This window comes from Apus apus, chromosome 8 (genome assembly GCF_020740795.1).
Source record: "Apus apus isolate bApuApu2 chromosome 8, bApuApu2.pri.cur, whole genome shotgun sequence".
In the NCBI taxonomy this organism is placed as follows: domain Eukaryota; kingdom Metazoa; phylum Chordata; class Aves; order Apodiformes; family Apodidae; genus Apus; species Apus apus.
Genome location: NC_067289.1, coordinates 17,468,202 through 17,488,365, shown reverse-complemented (window position 1 = coordinate 17,488,365; position 20,164 = coordinate 17,468,202). Strand labels below are relative to the sequence as shown.

Genomic DNA, 20,164 nt, shown 5'->3' with positions numbered 1-20,164 from the left:
GCGCGCTGCCCCACTGCAGCGCCCCCGTACTTCAATACTCCCCACTGCAGCGCCCCCCACTGCCCCCCCCCCCATCTCCCCGCCCCTTTGCAGCGCCCCCCGCAGTTCCCCCCGCCCCCGCCCGGGGGCGCCGCAGCGCACGGGGGGCGGGCCCGCAGTGCGCAGGCGCGGGAGCTGCCCCGCCCGCCCTGAAGCCGCTTCCGCCCCGCGGCGGAAGGGGCGCGTGCGGCGGGAGCGGGGCCCGGGCCGGGCCGCGCAGCCATGGCCGGGATCCTCTTCGAGGACATCTTCGACGTGAAGGACATCGACCCCGAGGGCAAGAAGTTCGACCGCGGTACGTGGGCTCCGCCTGCCTGGCCGGGCCGCTCCCGCTGCCCTCCCGCCGAGTCCGGTGCCCCCGGCCCGCCCTGCTGCCGCGGCGGCCCCTGCCCCTCCCCTGCCCCTCCCGCCGGTAGCGGCCCCTCTGCGCTGCCCCTCTGCGCTGCCCCTTTGCCATCGTCTGGCGCCACCTCCTCGTGGGCTTCCCCAGCTCGGCCGCTCCGGACCCGCGCGGCCCCGGCACGGTCCGTCCTCCCGCCCGCTCTTCTGTTCCCCCCGCGGCCTGCGCACACACCTCGCCTGCTCCCACCCTCGGGCATCCGGCCCCAGGTGCTGCAGGCCTCCTTCCTCCCCTGTATCTCGGGTGCAAACGGAGGGACAAGAGTGGCCTGGCCCTGACACCCTTCTCTGCCCAGCCCCCGGGGTCTTCCCTGTCCGTACCCCTGACCCTGCTGCTCTCCCCAGTGTCCCGCCTGCACTGTGAGAGTGAGTCTTTCAAGATGGACCTCATCCTGGATGTGAACATCCAGATCTACCCAGTGGACCTCGGTAAGCCATTGGGCTGCTAGTCCAGAGAGTGCCAGGTTGGAGTGAGGTTAGAGGCAAATGCCCAGGGGGGGGAGACTGAATGTGGTGCAAGGAAGGAATGAGCTCTCTCAGGACTTCCACAGGGCCCTGTGCTGTCGCCACATCACAGGGGATGCTGGGTGTTTGCAGTGTGCTGGGGCTGAGCTGGATTCTGGGTCACCTCACTGTATCTGTTTGGGTTCATCTGCAGCTTTTTCCCCAGAGATGTTGTCTAGTGAAACTACCTCAGCTGGTGGCAGCCAAGCTTTAAGGGAGACCTTTGGAAATTAGTTTCTGTGGCTAAATATACCAACCAGGTGGAAAAGAGAGTTGCCTCAGTGAAGCACAGAAGAGCTGGAACTGGTGCTGCGGAGTCTCACATATGGTTCCTGAAAACACTGGCAGTGGTGTCCTGGTGGCTCTGGTTTTCATGGTGGTGACCAGTGTCTGGGGAACAGGAAACAGCTGATCCAGTGTGACCTTTCTCTCGTTTCTCACAACCCTCTCCCTGCTCCTCTGCCCTCTCCTCCCAGGGGACAAGTTCCGGCTGGTCATCGCCAGCACCCTGTATGAAGACGGCACCCTGGACGACGGCGAGTATAACCCCACGGACGACAGGCCCTCCAGGTGCGGGGTGCTGGGCAGGGGTGGGCAAGGGAGAAGTGCTGAGGGGCTGTGAGGTGCCCTGTCCCAGAGGATGCTCCTCTGAGGGAGCACACGGCTGTGCCTCTGCTCTGACCCCACTGTCCCATCGCAGGGCAGACCAGTTTGAGTATGTGATGTACGGCAAGGTGTACCGGATTGAGGGGGATGAGACCTCCACCGAAGCAGCCACACGCCTGTGAGTGCTTGCTGGGGGGAGATTGGCATGGGGGAGGTACCAGGATCCCCAGCTGGCTCTCCCATGGGATTCCCAGCTCTCACTGTTCCTTTTCTCCCACCCCAGCTCTGCCTACGTGTCCTATGGGGGGCTGCTCATGCGGCTGCAGGGAGATGCAAACAACCTACATGGGTTTGAAGTGGACTCTCGGGTTTACTTGCTGATGAAGAAGCTGGCCTTCTAGGAGACCTGCCTCCCAGGGCTGCCCCAGAGACATTCTCCTGGTGAGCAGACAGCCCTATGACCCCAGATCCTGCCTCAGCACCCCTCCTGCCCAGCTGTTCCAGAGCAGGGGGAGAAAGGGGCAGTCTCCATCCTCATCCCAGCCTCTTCTGACTCCTGCTGGGATCCACAGCTGCTTCCTGCATGGAGAGAGGTGCCTGACAGCGAGTGGAGACCATGCTGTGCGTCTCCTCCCACCTCTGCCTTCAAAAGCAGGCACATCCCCGGCACCAGGCTGGCACAGCTGGACTGGGACACCTGCTGGCCTGCCTTGGGCCTGGGAACCACTTCCTAAGGATCTACCTTGAGGCCAGCTGGGCCTGTTCTTGATTAAATTGGGATATTGTTTTCTAGATCTGGCTCTGCTGGCTGAGAGATGAGGCTGATAGGGAGTGGGAACACCTGCATGGCAGGCAAGGGGTTCACACCACTTTCCAAAAGGATGGGCAGCCCAAACCTACCTTGAGCTCTTCTCTACTGCCCCGCTGTACACAGGGAGGCTGGGGGGAGGCAGGTGGGTGCAGGGGGGCAAGGAATGGGGGATCTGGTGCCCAGGAGTCCCTCTGCCCTGCAGAGCAGACAGCTGCCACAGGAGGGAGCTGGGCATTGGGAGAGACCCCGAGGAGCTGCCTCTTGCTGTCCCCCTGACAGGGCTGCAGGGGAAAAGGAGAAGCCAAAACAACGCTTTAGAAAAATAGCTCTTTTAATTGTAAAGCATTCACAGTAGAGGTGCCTGTGCCTGCTGGCACAGGAGTGTTGCTGCTCCCTGCTTCCATGGGCCGCTCGGTCGCTGAAGGCTTGAGGAGCAAGAGCCAACCCTTTCCCTCGGGCACCTTCCTGGGCACCCAGAGCCCAGCCTGGTGCCTGGTAGGATTGCTCTGCCCTGGGATGGGGGGTGATGAACCCGGTGTGCAGCCTCACCGGGCCCTGCACAGGTGGTCTCTAACACCCCCCTGGCCTTGCTGGCACAAGTCCTTGGCCAGGTCATGGAAGAAGAAGCGCAGTTTGCCCTGCACCAGCAGCCGGTAGGTGAGGAAGATGCCTGTGATCTGGGTCCGCTCCATGGAGCGTGGGGAGCAGCCGGGCTCCCAGGGCCCTGCCTGAGGGCAAGAGAAGGACGGGGGTGACAAAGTTGTACCCAGCCCAGCGCAGCTGGCACCTGCACCGGGGTTGCCTGGCTGGTGTGGGGGAGGTCTCACCTCCCAGCTGAAGGTCTGCAGGAGCAGCAGGAAGGAGTTGGCGTGTCGGTACAGCTGGCTCAGCTGCCTGGCCCCACACTCCTGTGTTACCTGGCCCTGGGCTCCCGCCACGGCTCCCACCAGCAGTGCCAGGTCACAGAGGATCTCCCGCCTCTTGGTCTCATTCTGGAGGAGCAGGCAGTGAGGGGACTGAACCCCCATTTATTCCTCTGCCCACCCTAGGTCTGGATAGTGTCCTCCACCCCCCTGTGCCAGCTGGTACACCCACAGGCATCTTGTTCAGCATTTCTGGTGCCTGTGGTTACCATGGGGGGTTCCTCCTCCACCCCCATGCGTGCCAGCACCATCCTCCTAGCCCCTCTCACCGATTTGGATTTCCACTGCTGAAGGCTGAAGTCCACCAAGGGCAGCACCACAGGGCAGCTGAGTGTGGGCAGTGCCTGGCACTGGCCCTAGGGGGGAAGGAGATGGTGAGGTGAGATACCAGGAGTTGTGCCCCTCCCTGGCCTTGGGTTTTGAAAGGGACCATATACTCACCGCTCTCTTCTCCATCTCCTTGGCCTCCCCGATGTACTTCTGGATGAGTCTGTTGTCACACACCAGCCGTGTAGGACTGGCATGGCCCTCTTCCAGGTGCAAGAGGAAGGATGTGAGGAGGAGCAGACCTGGGTGAGACAGGGTAAGCCTGGGCACTGTGCTGCCCTGCCTGGGCAGCTCCAACCCAGGGCCATGCCTGTGACAGCAACCTCTCACCCCAGCCCACTAGGGGCATTGGTGGGGGCACAGGGAGGGGTTTAAGGGTGCTGCGGAGGGCCTGGTGCCCTGTGGTCAGTCAGCACAGGGGCCTGGTGGTCTCTGGGGAGAGGTGGGGTATCTGTGCTGGTGGTGCGTGCTGAGGGGCTGCACAGCTGCGTCTGTGCCAGGTTTTTGGGCTTGGCTCCAGGCTGCGCTGCAGACAGGGAGCAGAGCCACGCTCCCTGTGCGGAGAAGGGCCAGCCCTCCCAATCTGTGCCAGGAGCAGCTCTGGCCGTCACGTGCGCTTCGGGGAATCCCTGGCTGCAGCATCCTGAAGCTTACGTCGGCTCCGGCCGAGGACTGGCCTGCCAGCACGCAGCCGCCCCGGGCACCTCTCAGCCACGCGACTGCTGTGCCCGATGTCTTCCCATCCTGGCAACAGGCATCTCCTCTCCAAAGGCATCTGCCCACCTTGGCACTTATCCCCAGAAGTCCTTGGCACAGCCCATTCCCCAAGGCTGCGCATGGAAAGATGCTCAGCTGCCCTTGTGTGCCGGTAGTGGCCAGGTCCAACCAAACCAGCACCACCACCTGTGGGACTCATCTCCTGGGCTGTCCACGTGGGGGACGCTCTGGCTGTGTGGGCACGATGCCCACTGCCAAGGCCATGTCCCCTCCTGCTCATCCCCGTCCCCCCTTTTAGCCGCACACTCACTGTTCAGCTCCATGCTCAGCTGGGGGCTTCGGCCCTGCATCTTCCACCCTGGGGCCAGCGGCTGCTCCCTGGCTCCCGTCCCCCTTCCATGGAGGACAGCGGTGGTGCGGGCTCCCCGCGAGCCGCCCAGCCAGGACGGAGGGCCAGGGGCCGGGATGGCCCCCGGGTCAGCACAGTGCAGCTCTGTGGCTCCGGCCTGGCCGCCCAGCCGAGGCAGCGCGATTTCCTGTTGTGTCGCCGCTGACCTTCCAGCAAAATCACAGCGGGGGCCCCGGGCCTGGGGGACGGCTTCCTGCCTCCAGCCGCTTCCTCCCTTGGCTCAGGGAGCGGGAAGGGCGTCCCCAGGCACCCTCTGGGGCTGTGCACCTGCCCTCTGGCCTGAGCGCTCAGCTGCTGGGACCTTGGTGGTCAATGCCTCGGTTGTGCCCAACCACAGGGGGAAGGTGGCTCTGGTTCCTGCAGAAGAGATGGCATCAGTTACCCTGTGCTGGGTGGACTGGGGACCATCAGCCCTGATGGAGTCCTGCTCCTGTCTGTGACAGCCAGGTAGGAAAGCCACCAAAAACCCACAACCACAGGTGAGCTCCAACCCTGGTGACCTTCATCCAGATGTGGATCCAACCCCAGTTACCCTTGCCCAAAGGTGGACCTCATCCCCTTGACCCTCACCTGGTGGTGGAACTCAAACCCTGGTGACCCTCACCCAGAGGTAGGCTGCAAACCCAGTGACACTTGCCCAAAAGTGGACCCCATCCCCTTGATCTTCACCCGAAGAGGTCTTAGGGAGGTGGAGATCCCTGCTGGCACTGCAGCATGCAGAGACCCCTCTGAGCTGATGAGAGTGATGGAGCACAGGGGCCTGGCTGGCATGTGGCTCCTGGGGCAATTTCACCAGAAGTATTGGTTGCGGGAGGGCAGGTGAAGCACCCATGAACACACCCTCCCTGGGCAGGAGAAGCACTGGGGGTCTGCCCGGCACTAGGCCTTGGTACAGCTGGGGCCCCCTCCCAGCCCCCTAGGCAGGGGCAGGTGTGCGCACACCCACACCCATCTCACTGTCCACATCTGTATCCCCATGGCACGTGTGTGTCCTCATGGTGTGTGTGCACACACCCCCCACGTGCACTCTCAGACCTACGTGTGCACAAGTGCACGTCCCGCTGCACATGTTGGGGTGCAGGCTCAGATAACCCCCCTGCACACTTCCCTTTGGGGGGACCCCCTCCACCCAACCCACATCCTCTTGCCCCCGGTCTCCCCGCAGCCCGCGCATGCTCCCACCCCTGTCCCTGTGGCCGGCGGTTCCCGGCAGCGCCTGGCCGAGTGACAACAGGCAAAGTAAACACCTCAGCCCCGCTCTGCCTGGCCCGTGTCCCACTCGGCCCACAGCAGCCCACCTTGCAGGTCGCTGGGTGCCCGGACAGAGGGTCCGGTGGGCACCGCGGCTCCAGGGACGAGGTTGGCAGCGCGACTGGCAGCGCCTGAGCCTCGAGCGCTGGGGTCAAACACCGCCTGCCTTCCCCCGCACGGCCGCGTCCCCTCTCTGCGGACGTGACAAGTTGCAGTTGCACCCTGCCAGCACCCTCAGCCCCTCTGCCAGCACTGGCCCAGCTCCCACCGCCGCTGTCCCTGGGTCCCTGTCCCTCCCTGGGTGCAAAACCTTTCAACAATGCCAAGCTGGGGAGCTGCTGTGCTCTGTGCTCCCTGCTTGCCTTTGTAATTAGACAAACGAAGTCATCTGAGGAAGCTGGAGGGCAGATGGATGCCTAAAATAGTCCCTGCACCCCAAAATGCTCCTCAGAATTTGGCAGGTGGAGGCAGCCCCTGACCATGGGCAACCTGCTATTCTGTTGGAAAGGGTAATGCCAGCATTTGCTGCCTGTGCCAGACAGGTAGAGGGGGATGTTGGAGGGAGATCCTGCTGCTGGCCTTCCATGCCTGGATCTCCAGAACCAGAGATGTTGCTTGCCTGCAGTGGGGCTCAGGGACCCCAGAGGGGCACAGGGCCTGTGGCCCAGATGGGCAGGGCACTGCTGTGGCTGGGGGCAGGAAGCCAGGTGGGGGCTGTGTGGCTGCACAGCTGGCCAGATCCTGGTGCCAAGTTTCCCACCTCTCCTTACAGGGTGCAAAGTGCCGGGAATCCCACTGCAGGGGGGCCGTTCGCACCCACTTCACCAAGGTGCCGAGGGTAGCCAGAGGTGCCAGGCGGTGGGGGAACTAGGGGGGTGACCACGGGTGGGTGGCACAGCTGCTGTCCCTGCAGGCCACCCAGATGTGTCCGGTGGTCATCCCCATGATGCCTGCACAAGGTGGGGGGGCAGGGACATGGGAAACAAACCTGGGCTTCCAGGGATGGAGCGAAGGGTCCCAGACCCCTTTGAAGCCCCCATAAAAGGGTCCAGCATAAAGGGACAAGAAAGTCAAAGGAACAAAGAGAGTGGCTAATCCTGGCGTGAGCAAACAGCCCCGTTTGCTCAGGGCCCAGCTGGCCCCGGAGCCGGGGGAAAGGAGCACAGCGGGGCTCTGGGGATGCCAGGCAGCAGGGGACCCTAGACCCAGGCTGGCCTCCTACCCAAGCATGGGCAGCCCCTGGGAGCTGCGTGCCTCTTGCCCCCTCCAGGCCTTTGTTTTTTACATTTGCAAATTGCCAATAAACATCCTGCTCCCCCAATCCTGCAAACCCTGCTTCCCACACCCTCCACACTTCTTCCTGGCAGACCATCTGGGAAAGCACCATGAATGCTGCTGGGAAAAGGGCACCTTGGCCAGGGTGGCATAATAGGGGGTGAAGGCTGGCAGGGTTTCCACCATCCTTCCCAGCTCCTGGCAGGCCACACACTGCCCGACATCCCTGCATGAAGCCACAGGTGCTGTCCAGAGGGATGCCCAGGGGCAAACCCTACAGCCATTACCTTGCACCAGGGTGATCATGCCGAACCCCCTTTCTCCATCCTGTTCCTCTGCCCAGCTCCCCACCCCAATTACAGGCACAGAGTTTGCTGGGAGGGCACCTCACCCGTCTCCCTCCATCCCACCAGGTGATGAAGGGGTTAATGCCAGGCTGCTGAGCCGCAGGTGGGCGCAAGAATGAAATTCCTTCTCGCTGTCCTGCGAAGTCTGGGCACAAATATTTGCCTGCATGTCCGGTGGGGAGGGGGGAGACCACCATCGCTCTGGGAGCTTGTTAATCCCCATGCCAAACACAGCCCCCCTGTGCCCTGCATGGCCCTCGCCTTCCTCCCACTGGAGTCACCCCACAAGGCCTTTGTGTAGGGGACGTTTGGGGCCAGGGGGACATCAGCACCTTAGGGTGCTCCTATAAGCAGGGAGCTCTATGGAACTGACAGGGTGCTGGGAGCAGGCATGGCCAGGATCTGCTTGGCCTGGCAGATAAGGCTGCTTAAGGGGTCTCCATCCCACTCCTTGAGCCATACCCACCACAGCAGGCTGGGATGATGGCCCCAGCCATCCCCATCATGCGAGCAACATGTTCTCCTTAATAAACTCCATGTGCTCACAGATAGAAAACAGCCACTCACTCCCCCCTCAGCTCCATCACCCTCCCAAGCTGCATCCCTCTCCCCATACCTGCTACCCCCAAGACCCCCTCCATCTCCAGGCCCCCCTGCCTTCGTCTGGGGCGGCCCAGCCCTGCAAGCCGCCTACCAGTTGTGCAAATATTGCCGGAACGGCTGTAATCCCCATGTCCAACGTGAATTATGAGATATTTCCACCCATTACGACAGCCCCCCCCCGCCCCGCCGCGTGTGTGTGAGGCCAGGGGGATTAGTCACGGGGCAAGCCACGCTCGGCACAAAGCTTTGGGGAGGCCGACAGCTCTCTGCACCCCGCTCCGGGGCGGGTCAGTCAAGGGGGGCTCTTTTTGGAGGGAGGGCCCCCAACGCCTTCTGGTCTCTGGGCTCACGCTTGGCATGGGGCGAGAAAGGGGGTGTTGGGTTGCCAGGGAGGCATGGGAAGGGGGGGGCCGGGGCGTGTGGTTTTGCTTCGACCCCATCCCTGGGGAGCTGAGGCTCCTTCCTGCCGCCCCAAGCCCAGCTCATGTTCAAAGCCTCGAGCAGGCAACGGCTAATGAGGCCAGACAATAGGGAGCTGCGTGGGGCAGGAGCGCTGGCGAGGGCCTGCCGGGACCCCCCATGCTAGGCAGAGCACGTGCCCACGGAGCCCCGGCAGCACCGCAGGCTGCTCTGGAGGGCAACATCGGGGTGTCCCAGCTGGACTGTGCCATGACAGCACCCCACTGGGCCACTGCCTCCGCAGCCCGGGATAAGCTGGGTGCCTGCTCTGGGTGGAGGTGCTGGAGGGTGCGGGTGCCAGGCAGGGTGGCCAGGGCTGCCGGCTCCATCCCCATGCAGCTCCAGCTGCCCACAGCCGGTGGCCCCGTTGGGGCTGTGCCGGCGCCAGGCCTGGCTCCGGAGAGCCTCAGAGCTGCCTTTGTGCCGGACGCTGCCAGCACACATGTGCTGGGTGCTGGGAAGCAGCTGGTGAGGCCAGGACCCTTTCCCAGTGCCGCCCCCAGCTGGCGCCATCCCCTCCCCAGCAGCACAGGGACCCCCAGGGCTCTGGCAAGCTGCCTTCTGTCCCTTGCCCAGGGGGACCCCTTGGCATTTTCAAGGCAGCCAGGGATGCATGAAGGATGCCCAAGCACTGCAGGGGCATCTGTTTCCCTGCCCACCTGCCACTACTGCAGTGGTGATGCCCTCTCCCTAGGCAAGGATGCCCAGCACCCTCCCACCCTATCAGGCCCTGTGCCAGTGCACCACCCTGGTGCCAGCCTAGCAGTGCCAGGACCCCCTCACAGCCCCCCTCTCCCTCACCATGTTGTGTCTCAGTTTCCCCCGTGCGGAGGGCTGCCATCCAGTAGATTCCTTATCCTTCCTGTTCCTGGGAAAGGGGAGGGAGCGTCCCCAGCTGCTTCCCCACATCCCTCAGCTGATCCTGGAGACTGTGATGAGATCTGGGTGTGCAAAGCCAGCACTGGATTCCTGGCACCAGCGGGGAGACCAGGAGCCATTGCCTGCCTCCACCCCACTCATGTCCCACTATCCCCCACTGCTGTTGCTGCTCTGCAGCTGACACCACGCAGTGACCCTGGCACAGACACGCAGGACCCAGCCCTCCCTGCCCACCACACTGCAAGATCCCAGGCCAGCAGGGGCACCTGGAAAGAGAGGAGACAGGTCACTGTCACTACCAGGGACAGCAGGGAGGGCACAGGCCTGGGGGGTGCCATGCTGCTGGGCACCATCCCCCTTTGCAGAAAGTGCTTGTGAGCAGCATGACGTCGTGCACAGCCATGCCTGGGGGATGCCTGGAGCCCTGGCAGTGTCCCAGCCCTGGCAATGCCAGCGGGCCATCCCACCGGGAAAAGCCCAGCTGCTCGTCACTGCCTCATGCCAGCTCCTGCCACCGGGCAGGTCCCCAGCACAGCCAAGCCTCTGTGCCCCGCTGCCCTCCCCCGGAGAGGTGCCTCCTGCATGGGGACACGTGCCAAACCAGGGAAAGGAATGGGGACAGCATAGCTGCAGGCAAGCTGGGGACAGGCAACCTCAGGCAGGCTGGAATAAGGGGCATGGGGTGGTAGGCTGCAGTCCCCCCCTCCCCAGCCACTCACCGGGCCGCAGGGAGGCCCAGGAGGAGCCTTCTGGGGAGGCCGGGGCCTGTTGTGCTCCAGCTGCGCTGTGTTTCCCTAACTACACCGCGCAGCTGGCCGGCTGTTTGCACCGCCCGGAGTTGATTTTGGCAGCCCAGAGCTTCCCCCTCCTCCCCTCCCCACCCACCTTCCCCTCCCCAGGCGCCTGCCCGCCACGCACCCACCACCCCTCCCTGCCACCCTCGGCGGCGTGGCAAGGCTGGGACATAGGTGGCACACCCCCACCGTGTGTGCCTCAGTTTCCCCCTCTGGATGAAGCTCTCCCCAGGCTTCCCCATGGTGTCTGCTCACTGCCCACCGCTGCTACCCTCGCAAGCCCAGGCACGCGTGAGTGAAGAGCAGGACTCGTAGTTGGGCGCTGCTCTCTCAGCCGCCTCCGCGGCTGTCCCCTCCCCTCCACAGGCTCCTTTTCCCCGCAGCCTGTGCAACTGGTAGGCAAGAGCCCGAGTTCTGACTCTGGAGCCTTCCTCTGCCTGCGGTGGGGAGCAGCTAGAGGGATTTAGGGATCTCAAAGGCACAAGTTGTGGGTTGCCTGTGGCTTTGTGGGGTGCAGTGTGAACTTAGCAGGGAGAACAGGATGCTTTGGGGGCCCATGCTCAGGGGTGCTGAGTGGATCTCTGTGTCCTGGGGAGGGACTGGATGAGGGGGCAGAGGTCTGCAAGCGGTCCACTGCCACATGAGACTGTGTGGATGAACTGACTCATGTCCCATGCTTGGGGGTCCCACGCCTGAAGGTCGACTGTGTGGATAGGGAGCCCCCAGGATACCCCACGCCCAGGATGTGCCCCAAGCCAGGGGAGAGTATCTGGGTGGAGTGGGGAGCATTTAAATGGGGGTGCTTCACAAATGCCTTATTCCCTAGGGGGTTCGTGGGGGTGGGGGGAGTCACGTGCTGGGGGACATGTGAACAGGGGCACACCCAGGATGTCCAGTGCTCAGCAGCACCCCAAGATCTATGGAAGGGGTGTGGTGGTTTCTCCACAGTGCCCTATGTCCCGGTGGATGTTTTGTAGATTGGGTGGGGGTGTCCCCAGGACACCCAGCCCCAGGGATATGTGGATGAAGGCATTCCTCAGGTACCCCATGCCCTTAAGCTGGCATGTGGGTGGGGATGCTCCACACCCGGGGGTATCCCCATGCCATAAGGGGGGCAATGGATGGGGGTCCCCTCCAGGACACCCCGAGTTCAGGAGTGCTCCATGCCCACAGAGGGAGCTGCGCGCCCCTGGGTGCCGCTGTTCGGGTCGTTCCCGGCGGGGGTGGCAGGACCGGGGCCCAAGGGGGGGGTAGGAGCGCGGCGAGGGCGCGTCCCCCCCCCGGCCGGCCGCTGCCTGCGCCTCATTAGCGGGGCCTTTGTTTGCACAGGGCTAGCAGCTCCCGCTTGCCCATGCCGCCGCCTATAAAGCGGAGCCGGGGCCAGCGGCCGGGCAGAGGCGGCGGCAGCGACCGGCAGCGCCCGGCCCCCCCCTCCCCGCCCCCGGCCGCTCGCTCGCCTGCCCCGGCCGGCCGGTCGGCACCATGCGCGCCGCCCTGCTCCTGCTCCTTCTCCTCGCTCTGCTCCGGCTCCTGCCCGGCCGCGCCGCCCGCCCCAAGCTCGCCCTGCCCATCCGGCCCGACACGGACCCGCTGCCACCCGGGGGTGCGGCAGGTAGGAGCTCCCCCTCTCTCTTCCCTATCCCCGGCTCCAGGCACCCCCGCTCCTATACAATCCCCTTTCGTGCATCCCTCTTCGTGCACCCCTCTCCCTGCCACCCGCACCTCTGTCCCTGCACCGCATGCCTGCACCACCACCCCCCCGCCCGCCCTTAATCCTGCACTCTGCCTGCCGCCCCGGGCCCCCTGGCTGGCCGGGACCGGCACCGGGAGCAGCACCGGGAGCGGCCGCCGTGCCCAGCGGGCGGCGGGGCGGTGTCGGCCGCTGTCCGGGGCTGCGGCAGGGGGGTGCCCGCGGCCCGGAGTTGGCCGGGGGCGGCAGAGGTGATGGTGAGGGGGTGTCTCCGCAGGCTGCTCCTTTGGGGGTCATTTCTATGCCCTGGAGGAGACATGGCACCCGGACCTGGGGGAGCCCTTCGGGGTCATGCGCTGCGTTATCTGCCACTGCGAACCGGTGAGTGCCCCGGGACCCCCCTTCCCCTGGGAGATCCCTCGGGATCCGGCCTTACTGGGGAGGAGGCTGCCAGGAGGGGAGATCGACCCCTTCATTCAATACACCACCCCGCCCTATGGAGTAGGGGAGAGGGAGCAGGGATCCTTCCAGCTAGTTGGACACCTGAATGTTTCCCCCCACACCCCGTCGCGGCAGTGGGGGGGAAAAAGGGGGGCTTAAGGGATCAGGCTTCATTCCTCCTCCTCGGGAATGGCCCCCGGCCCCCTCCCTCCCTCCGACCAGTCCCCCGAGGCCGGGGTTGGAGGGGCTGTGCACAGCTGGGCTGGGGGCCGTGGGGAGGGGGCCCGGGCTTGGCTGCCGTACAAACAGCTGAGTGTGTGCAAGGTGTCAGGGGGCTCCAGATGGACCGGGCTGGAGGGAGCCGGGCTGGGCCGGGGTGGGGGGACACCTTGGCACAGCTCTCCCGGGCTCTCCCCACCACAGCAGAGGAACCGCCGGGGGAAGCCAGTGGGGAAAGTGAACTGCAAGAACATGAAGCAGGACTGCCCCGTGCCTGCCTGCCCCCGTGCCACGCTGCTGCCGGGTCACTGCTGCCACACCTGCCCCAAAGGTGAGGCTGGGGGGTGCCTGCGTGGAGTCCCCCTGCACCCACAGGGTGCCCTGTGAGCATGGGAAAGGGGGCACTGCACACATGCCCCCCAAAAGGGCTGTTCACTGTGTTATGAGGGTTTCCAGTGTCCTCGGAGTGCCTGCAAGGTGATGGGCAGGGGGAAGCCCTGATGGGCACAGCTGTCCCTGAACCACCCTCAGAGGAGTGCAGAAAGTGTGCACAGGGCTAAGCACCCTGTCTGTCCATCTGCCTGGGTCCTGTGTGCCCCCCAACACCCCAGCACAGAATCCAATGGGGATTTGCAGGGCACATCTTGGTCTGTTTCAGGAGGAGGAATTTATGATTGCCCCCCAGCCCCAAAACCAAAAGCCCAGTGCAATGGTCTCTCCCCTTTTCCCACCCCACTGCAGCCTTGCCAAGCCCCCCGGAGAAGAGCCCTGCATCCCCCTACGACACCTTTGAGTACTTACGGGACAAGGAGGATGACCTGGACAAGCCCTACAACGACCGCTCCTACCTCAGCTCCGAGGGGCTGGCCCGTGATGATGCCCGCACAGGTGAGCTGCCTGCTTGGGTGAGCAACAGTGTCCTGGGCACCACCCTGTGTCCCCCCATCATCATCCACATCCCCTCCTCAGAGTTTGTGGCCTTGCTGACAAGTGGCCTGGAGCCGTGGCACCCCACATCCAGCGCGGTGGCCAAGGCTCGCTTCACCCTGCTGCGCTCCTACCTGCTCTTCTCCATCAGCTATGAGCGGTGAGTCCTGCCCCCTGCCCAGGCTGGCACAGCGGGCACCTCCTTGGAAAAGAGGGGAATACAACACTGCTTATGCCTCATGTTCCCTTCCAACATCCTCCTGCGGTGCCGCAGCCTTGCATTGGTAAGGCTAGAGATTTGGGGAGGGGGGTAATGTGCTGGGAGTCCAGCCTGGGCCAGCAGCTGGGATTTCGGCACACCCACAGTGCAGGCCTGGCCTCACCCCTTCCCCTCCAGGTCTGGAGCGGGAACAAATGGGAACGGCTCCAGGGCTCCACAGGCAGAGGCACTGTGCCACCCCACAGGCTGTGCCAGCGGGCACTGCTGCTGGGGTCCCCCATCCTCGCCGTGCCCTCCCCAGATACTCGCCAGCGGCAGAGCCTCTCCGCTCCCTCCCTCCTTCCTGCTCCAGTTTCTTCTGCTCTTCTTCGCTTCCAGGCCCCTTTGCATAGTAAAGTGGTGACTAATTTCCATCTCCAACCGGGGGAGCCAAACGAAGCTGAAAATGCTCCTTATTTACAGCCAGTTCCTGAGCACTCAGCTCCCAGCGGGTCCTGCCCTGCCACCTTTCCTGGCAGAGACCCCTTCCTGCACTGTGCCAGCTTGGCACTGCTCTGGGACAGGGAACCCCAGAAGACCTGTTCTGTACTGGCACCCAGTGGGATGCCAGCAGGATGGGAGGCACAGGGTGGCATTTGTCACCCCAGGGAGATACCTTCCTTCTCCTGTCCACCCCAAATCACTGGTGATCTCTGTGCCCTCCCCCAATGCACCCCTGTGCCCGGTGCTGAGCCAGGATGGTGCCAGGGGATTGGAGGCTAGGTGGGGGTTTCTTTGCTCACCCCCTGGGTGCCTACAGGCTGGGGCGGCCAAGCCGGGTGCGTTTCAGTGACCCTGAGGGCAACGTGCTGTTCGAACACCCCGTGCAGAAGAATGCAGCCCCTGAGGACAACATGGTGAGATGGGTTGGGAGGGCAGGGGGGGCACAGTGCCTCTTCCTCCCCCGGGCCCTGCCCAGCCCTGCCTTTGCCTGCAGCTCTGTGGGATGTGGAGGACGTTGTCCAAAGCCAATGTCCGGCTGCTGCGTGGGGAGCAGCTCCGTGTGTCCCTTGTCACCCGGGCACAGCCCTCCGGAGAGGTCCATGGGCACATCCTCAAGCACCGGGCACTCTTTGCGGGTAAGGCCGGCTCCTGGATGCTCATCTGATGGGTGCCCACCAGGATGTCTTTCACAGCCCCTCTCCCTGCCCAGAGACATTTGGTGCCATCCTCACCTCATCAGACCCCACACACCTGGGTGCTGGGGGCATGGCCATGCTGACACTGAGCGACACGGAGAACAACCTGCACTTCATCCTCATGGCCAGGGGGCTGCTGGAGCCTGGTGCCCGGGGTGAGGGTGGGCAGAGGCACCCTGTGGGGTGTGGCACTGCCCAGGGCGGGTGGGGGAGGGTTAGGGCTGGGGGGCAGGGCTGCATGGCAGGTGTGTGGCTGGGGATGCATGGGTCAGCATCTGTGGGGTCAGGGTGGGTGCAGGGATTGGGTGTAGGGTTCAGGGTGGGTATAGGGGCTGTGCATGGGGGGGTGAGGTGTTGATAGGAGTTGTTGCATGATTTGGGGTATGCAGTGGAAGGGTGTGTGTACCTGTGCATGTTTGGGGCTGGGGAGCACTGGAGTGTGTGGGGGTCTATGGATGGGCTTGGGATATGGGTTGTGCAAGGATATGGGGGTCCAGAGGGGGAATGGTGGGGGTCACAGTGGTCGCAGGCCCCCAGTCCAGCAGGTCCAACCTTTTCTGCCATGGCCAGAATCCCCCTGGGTCCCACTGCGGGTCCGCATCCTTCACCATGGCCAGATGCTGCGGGAGATCCAGGCCAACATCACCCTGGAGGTAAAGTCACCCCCTGCCCCACGGGTCCTGGCAGCTGCAGTGCCCACCAGGGCTGAGCCATGGCACCCCCCCTGCAGGACCCTGACTTTGCAGAGGTGCTGACCGAGCTGTCTGCCCGTGAGCTGCAGTGGCTGGTGCAGGGGCAGCTCCGCATCGTGGCTGAGACAGAGGGCCGGCACGCACGCCAGCTGGCAGGCACCATCACCACCCGCCGCAGCTGTGACAGTGAGCACGGGCAGGCACCCAGGGGCACAAGGGGGTGGCCATGTCCCCCCATGCCAACCTCACCCCATGCTTCTTTCCCTGGGCTGAAGCCATCCAAAGTGTGCTGTGCGGAGCGGATGCCTTGCTGCCAACCAAGACGGGGGCCGTGGGCTCAGCCAAGCTGGCACTGCATGAGAACGGCACCCTGGAGTTCCAGGTAATGGCGGGGGGGGAGCACCTCCCTTCATTCCAGGAGTCCCAGGATCATCTTTTCCCCATCACTGACCCTCAGCACTCTGCCTGCAGGTGCAGGTGGTGGGCACTGCCAGTGAGGTGGTGGGCATCACACTGGAGACCAAACCCCGGCGGAAAAGCAAGAGGAACATCTTGTTTGACATGACGCCCAGCTACAAGGATGGGCTGGTGAGTGCTGGGTGGCACTGGAGGGGATAGCAGGGGGGCTTTGGGTGAGTCCCTGTCCTAAGCCACGTGGTCTTCTATCGGTGGCAGGCTTGGGGTGTCTGGCAGAGCCCCAGTGCCCGCGATGCCCACATGCTGCTGCAGAACGAGCTCTTCCTCAACGTGGCCACCAAGGACTGGGCAGAGGGCGAGCTGCGGGGCCAGGTCATCTCCCTGCCTTACAGCGGGCTGCTTGCTCGATACACAGGTACCCAGGGGTGGTAATGGGGGGCAGTGGGGCAGCCCCCCACAGAACCCCCTCCTCCTCCCATGGCCCCTGTCTGTGCACAGAGATGCCCGTGGCACTTGCGGGGCAGCTGGTGTCCCCCCCAGTGGGCAGCGGGGCCGGGGGGCACGCCTGGCTCTCACTGGACGAGCACTGTCACCTGCACTACGAGATCTCGGTGGCGGGGCTGGGCCGCCCGGATGATGATACCGTCAGTGCCCACCTCCATGGGGTGGCCGAGCTGGGTGAGATGGGCACCCGCCCCCACCAGCACAAGCGTCTGCTCAAGGGTTTCTACAGCACTGAGGTGAGTGGGCACCTGTTTGGGGCACCCCGTGGTGGGGGCTGGGCCAGCCCTTATGCCCCCCCGGTGTCTCTCTTCCCTGGCAGGCTCAGGGGGTGGTGAAGGACCTGGATGCCGACCTGCTGCAGCACCTGGCCCAGGGCACTGCTTTCCTGCAAGTCAGCACCAAAGCCCACCCTCATGGGGAGATGCGGGGACGGGTAGGTCCTCAGCTGAACAGGGCACTCCTACCTGTCCCCACCACTGCCTGGTGTCCCCAGCCAGGTGGCACTGCCCAGGGTTGTGTGTGAAGGGCATAGGATGGAGGGCATGGTGCTAGCAGCCTGACATGACCTGTACTGTAGTCATGGGTGATTCCTACACTATCCCTGACCATGGAGGGCAGCCAGGCATTGGCATGGGAAACAGGGTTCCCTACTGCTGCCAACCCTCCTGCCTGTTGCCCGCGTGCAGGTGCACATCCCCAACCGCTGCCACACAGGAGGGACACGCCTGGCCCCAGGGGAGGCCCTGGGAGAGGCTGAGCTTATTGAGGGCACCAGGACCAGGGACCTGGAGCAGCTGAAGAAGGACCCCAACTCCTGCTTTTTTGAGGGGCAGCACCGGGCACACGGCAGCCGCTGGGCACCTGACTATGACAAGAAGTGCTCCATCTGCAGCTGCCAGGTATGGTCCAGCGAGGTATGCTGGGTGGGGCAGCACCCATCTGCAGTGCCCCCCTGTAACAAGCCTTGTATTTGCTGCCCCCAGAAGCGCACGGTGATCTGTGATCCCATCCTGTGCCAGCCCCTCAACTGTACCCGCCAGGTGCACCCTGAGGAGCTGTGCTGCCCTATCTGTGAAGGTACCTGGGGAGCCAGGGGGGTCCCAGGCTGGAGGAGTAGGGGGGTTCCTTGTGGGAACAAGGCAAGGGATCCTTCTCTGAGCCTCTGCTGCTGGCATTATGCACACCCCCTCACGGCCTTCCTCTTCCTTGCAGAGAAGACTGGGCAGGAGGAGCTGAAGCTGGAGCGGGCACGGGACAGTAGTGAGGGTGAGTCCCAGTGGGCAGGGGCTGAGGGGGCAGCTCTGGCCTCCCCAGCACTCACATGGGGGCTGTGCTCTCCCCTTCCTCCCCTTCCTCCCCTTCCTCCCCCCAGGTTGCTACTTCGATGGGGACAAGACGTGGCGAGGCTCTGGCACCCGCTGGCACCCTGTTGTGCCTCCCTTCGGCCTCATCAAATGTGCTATTTGCACCTGCAAGGTGAGTGTGAGTCCCAGCCCCCCAGTCTGAGCTTGTGGCAGAGCCCCTGCACTCGTGGGTGTCCTCAGCTACTGGGCACTGAAGCAGGAGCTCAAACCAGAGAGAGGTGGTGCATATCTTGTACCAACCACCCCGCGCCCTCCCTGCAGGGCACCACAGGTGAAGTGCATTGCGAGAAGGTGCAGTGCCCACGGCTCACCTGTGCCAACCCGGTGCGTGCCAGCCCCTCCGACTGCTGCAAACAGTGCCCAGGTACCCACACCCCCCTCCTGCCCTCCCAGTCCCCACGATACCACCACCAGTGATGCTGCGGGGTGCCCCTGCTACAGGCAGGCAGCCTCCCACTGTCCTTTCCTGCAGCCCCGGAGAAGAGTGTCCCTGAGCTGGCTGACACCATGCAGGCAGACGGGCCCCGGGCATGCCGCTTCGGGCGCCGCTGGTACCTCAACAACGAGAGCTGGCACCCCTCTGTGCCCCCCTTTGGAGAAATGAAGTGTATCCTGTGCTGGTGTGTGGTGAGTGCACCAGGCCTTCGGCTGCATCAGGGGAAAGAGAAGGTGCCTCAGTGCTTCAGGGATGGGTGGGAAATTAGCCCGGTGTGGCACCCGGGAGATCCCCCACCCCCTGAGGAGCTGCCAGTCCCCCACCCTCTGTGTTTGACTCCCTCTTTCTTCCCCACAGTCAGGAGAGACGCACTGCCAGCGCCAGGAGTGTCCATCGGGAGCCTGTGACAGCCCCACCAGGAGGGACAACCCCTGCTGCACCAAGTGCCATGGTGAGTGCCAGTGCTCCCCCATGGGCACTGCTCCCCAAAACACCCTGCAGGGGCCCACACACTGCTCTGACCTCCTGGGGCCAGCTCAAGCTGTTTCCTGGCACTCTCCATGCCCATCTCTCAGCACCCTTTCTCCCCCTGAAGCCCCAGATGTTCCCGTGGATGTACGGGAGAATGTCCAGGATGCCAGGGCAGAGATGTGGAGCCGCTGAGCAGTGACCACTGCCTGGAGCAAGGCGAGCGCGCAGTGAGGCCGGGTGGCCGTGAACAGGTCCCCGCGCAGGGCGGGGGGCACCGAGGAGCATGGTGGAGTGGACACAGCCAGGCACCCAGCCTGGGCCCCACGTCTTGGCATGGCTGCGGTGCCGGAGCTGCCCTGCCCTCTCATACCAGCGGGCAGGTTAGCAGAGCCGGGGCACCCACTGCCCTCCCCCTCCGAGCTCCCATGGCCGGCAGGCACAGCAAGCAGCGTGCCCACCTTGTACATAGTGTAAAATCCCTCTGTCCCCTGTCCCCCTGCATCCCTCCCGGCTCGGCCGGGCTCATCACGTAATTTATGGTGCCCGTGGACAGGGGTCCCACTGTATTTATTAAACCCAGAGATATTACCAATCTGGCTCCCTTCCTTTTCCTGGCAGTAGCAGGCACAGGAATGTTCCCCTGCAACCCATGCTGGCCTTTGGTGGGATTTGCAGGCCCTGGGCAGTGCCAGGATGGGGACACCCACCTCTGGGGACATTGTTGCACTGTGCTGGATTGACTGGGACAGCACCAGAGCTATAAGGAAAGTAACACTGGGCTCTACTGGGTCAGCATTGAGACATCCTGGCACAACAACAATGCCGTGGTGGGACAGTGTTAGCTTATACTGGGACTGCACCGATGCTGATGCTGGGCTAGACTGGGGTAGTGCTAGAGCAACAGGAGGATTGCACTGGGCCATACCAGACCGGCACAAAGCCCTAGGTGGTGGGCTGACTATCCTGCTCTGTGCATGTCTATGGCCAGGTGGGTGACTCTGCCAGCAGGGTGGCAGCACCCGTGGTGACCTTGCAGCATAGTGGTGGCCCACAGCCGGGCATGCTGGTGGCAGCAGGCTGAGCATGTGTCCTGGCATGGGATTACCCCTCTGGAATAGCATCCTGGCTGCCACAGGGCAGTGCCAGGGGCTGACGAGCGAGGAGAGAGCTCCGTGCCCAGGGACGCAATGAGCGGGCAGCCCATTTTATCACCTCCCTGCCGCAAACCGGTTCATGTCCGGCCGTGAACCCTCCCAGGCTGG

The 20,164-nt window shown here is 63.9% G+C and overlaps 3 protein-coding genes across 7 annotated transcripts; 2 read left to right on the top strand and 1 right to left on the bottom strand.

Moving 5' to 3' along the window:
• Positions 1 to 211: 211 nt before the first annotated feature.
• Positions 212 to 2,340, top strand: POLR2H (RNA polymerase II, I and III subunit H). Of its 3 annotated transcripts, XM_051626904.1 has the most exons (6): positions 212 to 334; positions 784 to 867; positions 1,419 to 1,512; positions 1,643 to 1,726; positions 1,832 to 1,989; positions 2,121 to 2,340. In XM_051626904.1, exons 1-5 carry the CDS (start codon positions 262 to 264, stop codon positions 1,947 to 1,949), a joined length of 453 nt encoding a protein of 150 aa, XP_051482864.1. In that variant the 5' UTR covers positions 212 to 261; the 3' UTR covers positions 1,950 to 1,989; positions 2,121 to 2,340. The 3 variants fall into 3 exon arrangements, with proteins under 3 accessions (XP_051482864.1, XP_051482863.1, XP_051482865.1); XM_051626903.1 differs by having other exon boundaries at positions 1,832 to 2,340; XM_051626905.1 differs by lacking the exons at positions 1,419 to 1,512; positions 1,643 to 1,726; positions 2,121 to 2,340 and having other exon boundaries at positions 1,832 to 1,929.
• A 384-nt stretch (positions 2,341 to 2,724) lies between these two features.
• On the bottom strand, positions 2,725 to 6,093 carry THPO (thrombopoietin). Its single transcript, XM_051626509.1, has 6 exons — positions 6,034 to 6,093; positions 4,637 to 5,092; positions 3,724 to 3,851; positions 3,552 to 3,638; positions 3,187 to 3,351; positions 2,725 to 3,087 (listed from the first exon to the last, which is right to left on the bottom strand). Exons 2-6 carry the CDS (start codon positions 4,674 to 4,676, stop codon positions 2,905 to 2,907), a joined length of 603 nt encoding a protein of 200 aa, XP_051482469.1. The 5' UTR covers positions 4,677 to 5,092; positions 6,034 to 6,093; the 3' UTR covers positions 2,725 to 2,904.
• A 5,732-nt stretch (positions 6,094 to 11,825) lies between these two features.
• On the top strand, positions 11,826 to 19,478 carry CHRD (chordin). Of its 3 annotated transcripts, XM_051626969.1 has the most exons (23): positions 11,826 to 11,955; positions 12,311 to 12,414; positions 12,898 to 13,024; positions 13,435 to 13,581; positions 13,663 to 13,780; positions 14,640 to 14,736; positions 14,817 to 14,958; positions 15,033 to 15,173; positions 15,589 to 15,671; positions 15,749 to 15,896; positions 15,986 to 16,092; positions 16,182 to 16,298; positions 16,386 to 16,542; positions 16,626 to 16,867; positions 16,951 to 17,064; positions 17,318 to 17,530; positions 17,615 to 17,708; positions 17,844 to 17,897; positions 18,004 to 18,107; positions 18,257 to 18,359; positions 18,468 to 18,622; positions 18,789 to 18,882; positions 19,027 to 19,478. In XM_051626969.1, the coding sequence occupies exons 1-23, from the start codon at positions 11,826 to 11,828 to the stop codon at positions 19,092 to 19,094; spliced, it is 2,859 nt and encodes a 952-aa protein (XP_051482929.1). In that variant the 3' UTR covers positions 19,095 to 19,478. The 3 variants fall into 3 exon arrangements, with proteins under 3 accessions (XP_051482929.1, XP_051482930.1, XP_051482931.1); XM_051626970.1 differs by lacking the exon at positions 11,826 to 11,955 and having other exon boundaries at positions 12,318 to 12,414; positions 15,063 to 15,173; XM_051626971.1 differs by lacking the exons at positions 11,826 to 11,955; positions 15,033 to 15,173 and having other exon boundaries at positions 12,318 to 12,414.
• The last annotated feature ends 686 nt before the right edge of the window (positions 19,479 to 20,164 follow it).